The 6,580-nt window shown below is 43.7% G+C and overlaps 1 protein-coding gene across 1 annotated transcript in view; it reads right to left on the bottom strand.

Annotated features, from left to right (window-relative positions):
• The window catches only part of LOC105503053 (double homeobox protein 1-like), a 14,831-nt gene that overhangs the window by 6,910 nt on the left and 1,341 nt on the right, over nt 1–6,580 (bottom strand). The window contains exon 3 of the mRNA XM_011929786.1: nt 2,389–2,494. Coding sequence (XP_011785176.1) covers nt 2,389–2,494 — 106 coding nt within the window. The remainder of the gene's footprint in view (nt 1–2,388; nt 2,495–6,580) is intronic.

Consider the following 6,580-nt stretch of genomic DNA (forward strand, 5'->3'; position numbering starts at 1 on the left):
TAAATAAATAAATAAATAAATAAATAAATAAATAAATAAATAAATAAATAAGCCAGATCTGTGGCTGGGCACAGTGGTTCATGCCTGTAATCCCAGCACTTTGGGAGCCCAAGGTGGGTGGATCATGTAAGCACAGGAGTTCAAGATCAGCCTGGACAACATGGGGAAACACCATCTCTACACAAATATACAAAAAATAAATTAAAAAAAAAAACAGACGTGGACAAAACTGTCTGAGACTGACTGGACCCAACATGGTGCTGGATTTCAGCTGGGTTTCTCCTAGGACCTCCTTAAATGCTCATTAATATACTACATTACACACCCACCTGCATCATTATAGTTCTGGAAACACCCATATTTAGTGTAAAAAGGGGTGACACCATAGTTCTAAGAAATCTCCACCTTTTTCCAGGAATCTTCATGAATATTCCACCCCTTGGTTAAAGAAACCCATAAAGGTAGCAGCCCAAACCCCTTAACTCTTGAGTACACCCACACTCCCCTTTCTTGAGTGTATACTGAAACTGAGGCAGGAGAATAGGGTCTGAAGACAGGAAACCAAAGACCAGTTTGTGTCAACTGCCTGGAACTAGATCAGAGGGGAAACCCCACCTCCATGCCCAAGTAATAGGGCACCAGAAGCCACTTCCCCGACATACCCCACCTCTCCACTCCACTACCTCACGAACAGAAATGCCTCTGATTAGCTGTGGGTCACTCTTATTTGCATAAGGCGCCAATTCACTCAATCCTCTGATTGGTCAAGGGCTGCTCCTTAGTTTGCATAGTGTGCCAACTCTGACAGTCTCTGGTCAATTCACTTCTGCCTCTAATTGGCCACAGGCCAAATCCTTCATTCACATAGTGGATAACCGATAGGAAACCTCTAAAGGGTACTTAAACCCCAGAAAACTTCGCAACCGCGGCTCTTGCAACCAGTGGGGCCCACTCCCACCCTGTAGAGTGTACTCTCGTTACAATAAATCTCTGCTTTTGCTGTTTCATTCTCTGGTTGCTTTGTTTGTGCGTTTTGTTTAATCTAACATTCAAGACCTTCCTTCCAGTCACAAAACTGCCATTGGAGAATTATAACTGACACAGTGAAAGAGACCTGCCCTAACCAACTCTATCTTGCTGCTTTTTTTTTTTTTTTTGAGAGGGAGTCTTGCTCTGTCGCCCAGGCTGGAGTGCTGTGGCCGGATCTCAGCTCACTGCAACCTCCGCCTCCCGGGTTCACGCCATTCTCCTGCCTCAGCCTCCCGAGTAGCTGGGACCACAGGCACCGGCCACCTCGCCTGGCTAATTTTTTGTATTTTTAGTAGAGACGGGGTTTCACCGTGTTAGCCAGGATGGTCTCGATCTCCTGACCTCGTGATCCGCCTGTCTCGGCCTCCCAAAGTACTGGGATTACAGGCTTGAGCCACCGCGCCCGGCCTCTATCTTGCTTCTAACATCCAAGCTGCCCTTGTTCATTCCTGGGTGTAGGCCAAACTAACTTTGGGAGGAGCTTAGTTTATAGTTTAAAACAAAGATGGTAACAGCGCTTTCCCAAAACAAACCTTCTTCTTGCCAAATTAGCCACAAGATTAGAAATTATGGTTTAGGAGGTACACAGCTAGAAGCTACAAGGCTCTGACCCTCCCCCAAATTCCTCCTGGGAAGAGCATCACTATTGTGAAACCTAAGATCAGTGTTTGAGATACTTTGCTGACCCTGCACTTGATGGATCAGCTGGCACCACCCAGATCAATAAACTGACTTATCTGATCTTGTGGCCCCCACCCAGGAACTGACTCAGCATAAAAGGACACCTTCAATTCCCTATGATTTCATCACTGACCTGACCAATCAGCATTCCCGATTCAGTCCCCCAACCCACCAAATTATTCTGAAAAACTCTGATCCCTGAAGATTGAGGCAGACTGATTTGAGTAATATTAAAACTCTGGTCTCCCACACAGCTGGCTCTGTGAGAATAACTCTTTCTCTATTGCAATTCCCCTGTCTTGATAAATTGGCTGTCTAGCCAGTGGGCAAGGTGAATCCATTGGGCAGTTACAATACGTTTCACTTTGCAATGAATCTCCCTACATTTACTATTTTCTGACTCATCCTTGAATTCCTTCATGCAATGGTGTCAAGAGCCTGGACACCAACTGGGGTCAAGGTCCCACCTGCATTTGAGGACTTCTCCCAGGCAACCAGTAATACCCCCACTCCAAATAGTGAGATGATGTCTATATCTCTGACACTAGGATGCCCAGGACTATTATTTGGTCCCTAGTCTAAGCATTCTTTGCAGAAAATGTGGGCACAACATGCAGAGTTGTTTATACACTCAAGGAGATCCACTGAGGAATTTTATTTGGACTTGTGGGTTCTTACCTTGAGTCCCAAACTGAGGATTAGTCTGTCCCTGGGTTTGATATTCCTCAAAGCAGCATTTTAACCCCAGTCGTCTCTGTCTCGATCTGTGGTTCTGAAACCAAACCTAAGTGGCCCAAGAAGATGTGGGGAGAGAAGATGTAACTCAGATCACTCCAAACAACAATCCAGTCAAACAAAACTGATCTGGCATCTGCCCTTGGGGTAATATTCATGAGAAAAAAGCAATGTATTATTCTAACAATGATGCTATTGCCTTAAATTATTAACATGAAATTCAGGACAGCATCAGTTTGAGCTCAAATTAGCAGGTCTTCTAATGGCCTCTCCAGTGAAGTAAATTTTCTTGATTTAAGACACTGTTTTCAGCCGGGCATGGTGGCTCACACCTGTAATCTCAGCACTTTGGGAGACCAAGACAGGTGGATCACCTGAGGTCAGGAGTTTGAGACCAGCCTGGCCAACATGGTGAAAATCCTGTCTCTACTAAAAATACAAAAATTAGCCAGGTGCGGTGGTGGGCACCTGTAATCCCAGCTACTAGGGAGGCTGAGGCACAAGAATCATTTGAACCCTATAGGCAGACCCTGTCTCAAAAAAAGAAAAAAAAGACACTGTTTTCTTTCTCTCTCCTTTGTCAAATAGGTATTCAATGTCTTTTGTTGGCCCCGTCATCTCTTCATAAGAAATAATATTTCATAATATGTGTATATATATGTATATTTCAAAGATTAATTCCATATAGATATTTCCACATATATATCCACATATATATCTGGCCCTGGAATGAAATAAGATATAAGTGTGAAGGTATGTTAGTCCAACTGTTTTCTGTGGCCATTTTACCCCAAAATATATTTATTTGACATATTTTTAAATGGCTACCATTTGGCCAGCAGGCAGAAGGGGTCTTGAAAAGCTGTGGTGAAAATTTTCATCTGTAAAGAGTGTCCATTAATGCAATTATTCCCCCTTCCCTTTCTATGCCTTTCTCAGATCTAGGAGAATGAGTCTGATACCTTCGTTTTTTATTTTATTTTATTTTATTTTTTTGAGACGGAGTTTCACTCTTGTTGCCCAGGTTGGAGTGCAATGGCTTGATCTCGGCTCACTGCAACCTCCGCCTCCTGGGTTCAAGTGATTCTTCTGCCTCAGCCTCCCGAATAGCTGGGATTACAAGCAAGGGCCACCATACCCGGCTAATTTTTTATTTTTAGTAGAGACGGGGTTTCTCCATGTTGGTCAGGCTGGTCTCGAACACCTGACCTCAGGTGATCCGCCTGCCTCTGCCTCCCAAAGTGCTGGAATTACAGGCGTGGGCCACTGTGCCCAACCGGGTCTGACACCTTTAAAAGTCTGAAAAGAAACATTTATCCCTGGGTGCGGTGGCTCATCCCTATAATGCTAGCACCTTGGGAGGCCAAGGCAGGCTGATCACTTGAGCTCAGGAGTTTGAGACCAGTCTGGGTAATATGGCAAAACCTCATCTCTACAAATTAAAAAAAAAATAGAAAAATTGGCCAGGTGTGGTGGCATGCACCTGTAGTCCCAGCTACTCAGGAGGCTGAGGTGGGCACATTTATTATTTATTTTTCAGACAAGGTCTTGCTCCACCTCCCAGGCTGGAGTGCAGTGGTGCGATCTTGGCTCACTGCAACCTCTGCCTCCTGGATTCAAGTAATTCTCCTGCCTCAGCCTCCTGAGTAGCTGGGATTATAGGTGCCCACCACCAGGCCCGGCTGTTTTGTATTTTTAGTGCAGATGGGGTTTCACCATGTTGGCCAGGCTGGTCTCGAATTCTTGACCTCAAGTAATCCAGCTGCCTTGGTCCTCCCAGAATGCTAGGATTACATGCGTGAGCGACTGCACCTGGCCTTTTTTAACTTTTAGTTTTTTTAACTTCTGCATAACATCTGTCAGATATTTAAAGAAATGCACTGAGCCAGGTATGAGTGATCCTGGCCCACGATGCAGCCCTCAGGAGGTCCTAAGAACATGTGCCCCAGGTAGTCGGGATGCAGCTTGGTTTTATACATTCTAGGGAGACATGAGACTTCAATTATACACTTTTAAGAAATACAGGCCGGGCCAGGTGCGGTGGCTCACGCTTGTAATCCTAGCACTTTGGGAGGCCGAGGCGGGTGGATGCCTGAGCAACAGAGCAAAAACTCCTTCTCAAAAAAAAGAAAAAACAAAAAGAAAAGAGAAAGAGAAAAAGAAAAAAGGAGAAAAAAAGACCCAAAAAGTTAAAAAACAAAAAAATACAAAATATTTTATAGAGTTTGACTATTTTCGTAGGCACTATTGATCTGCTCTTAATTCCCAAGCATTGTGCTCAAAGGCTATATCTGTTCTCTAAATTAATTAATCAAAATATTTTTAGATAAAAAGTCTTACACACAGCTGGAATCTAAACTAATGAATACCTTTGTAAATACCGTATGAGAGCTAACAGCACCTTACGTTGTTTCCTGGCCTTTCCTTCTCACCATAGGTTCCAACGAGCTCGGTGCCTCTCAGGCAGCCAATCACCAGTTGTTCTCACATGCAGCAATTTTATTACCGGAATTTGAGTAAGCCCTATCTCCCATACCCAGAATAGATCATCTAAACATGAAACTGCCTTTGCAAAAATTGTAACAGTGAGAAAATTATGACAATGGAAGAAATCTGACCTAACCAGCACCCACCTTGCTTTTATTAATTAATTTATCTACTTTTGAGACAGGGTCTTGTTTTTTGGCCCAGTGTAGAGTGCAATGGTGCAATATTGGTTCACTGCAGTCTCCACCTCCTGGGCTCAGGCTATTCTCCTGCCTCAACCTCCCAAGTATCTGAGACTACAGATGCTTGCCACCACACCCAGCCCAGTTTGCCTTTAGCCTCCAAACCATCCCTAGGCATTCCTGGGCTTGGGCGAAGCTAACTTTGGGAAACATTTAGTTTATAGTTTAAATGATAACAGCCCTTCCCCCAAACCGCCTTTGTAAAGCTCATGAAAGACCACCAGGATAGGCAGATAAGAGGAGCCTGAATTCTACTGACGTGTAGATCTAAAGGATTACCAGCCATTATTCCACAGGTCACAACTTCCCCAATTATTCCTCGAGATAACATCACTATTGTAGAACCAAGATTGGCCTTCTGAGATGTCTTTACAGGTTTTTGACCTTCTGACAACTGATAGCTCCACCCAGACTGCCGACCACCCTGTGGGCCCACCCAGATGCAGACTCCACACAGGAGGACCATACTCCACACCCCTGTGATTACATTCCCAACTAATCAAGTACATCCATTCCCTTACCTGCCAAACTATCCCTGAAAAATCCTAGCCTCTGAATTTTCAGGGAGGTTGATTTAAGTAATAACTACATCTCCATGTGGTGTGGCCAACCTCATGTCAATTAAATTATTTATTGCAATGCCTTGGTCTCAGTGACTTGATTTCATCTGCACAGTAGGCAGGAAGAACCCATCAGGCAATTAAAAACATAAGAAAATTTTATTCTCTTGAGCATTTTCAAAAATTAAGGTCATTATAACCAATTAATCAGAGATTATATATTAGATGCTAAAACCCGAACTCAATTTTTACCCCTAAAAAGACATATTCACTTGTCTTCATTGGTTTAAATACCATCTCACTTGGGACAATTACATACTTTATCTCTTTAATAAGTTAAAAAATTATCTTAGTTTAATTATTGCATCAATAATTTTATTTAAAATAATTCAATATAGAATTTCTTGTGTATGAATCAAATTAAGGACATTAGCTTAAAAAAAATTAGGGCCAGATGTGGTGGCTCACACCTATAATCTCAGCACTTTGGGAGACAGGTGGGAAGATTGCTTGAGCCCAGGAGTTTCAGACCAGCCTGGGCAAGATGGCAAGACCATATCTATACAAAAACTTTTTTAAATTAGCTGGGATGGGGTGCAGTGGCTCACGCCTGTAATCCCAACACTTTGGGAGGCCGAGACAGGCAGATTACCTGAGGTCAGGAGTTCCAGAACAGCCTGGCCAACATGGCGAAGCCCTGTCTCTACTAAAAATACTAAAATTAGCCAGGTGTGGTGGTGCATGCCTGTAGTCCCAACTACTCGGGAGGCTGAGGCAGCAGAATCGTTTGAACCTAGGAGGTGGAGGCTGCAGTGAGCCGAGATTGTGCCATTGCATTCCAGCCTG

The sequence above is a fragment of the Colobus angolensis genome, unplaced genomic scaffold, assembly GCF_000951035.1.
Source record: "Colobus angolensis palliatus isolate OR3802 unplaced genomic scaffold, Cang.pa_1.0 Scaffold12, whole genome shotgun sequence".
Taxonomy (NCBI): Eukaryota; Metazoa; Chordata; class Mammalia; order Primates; family Cercopithecidae; genus Colobus; species Colobus angolensis.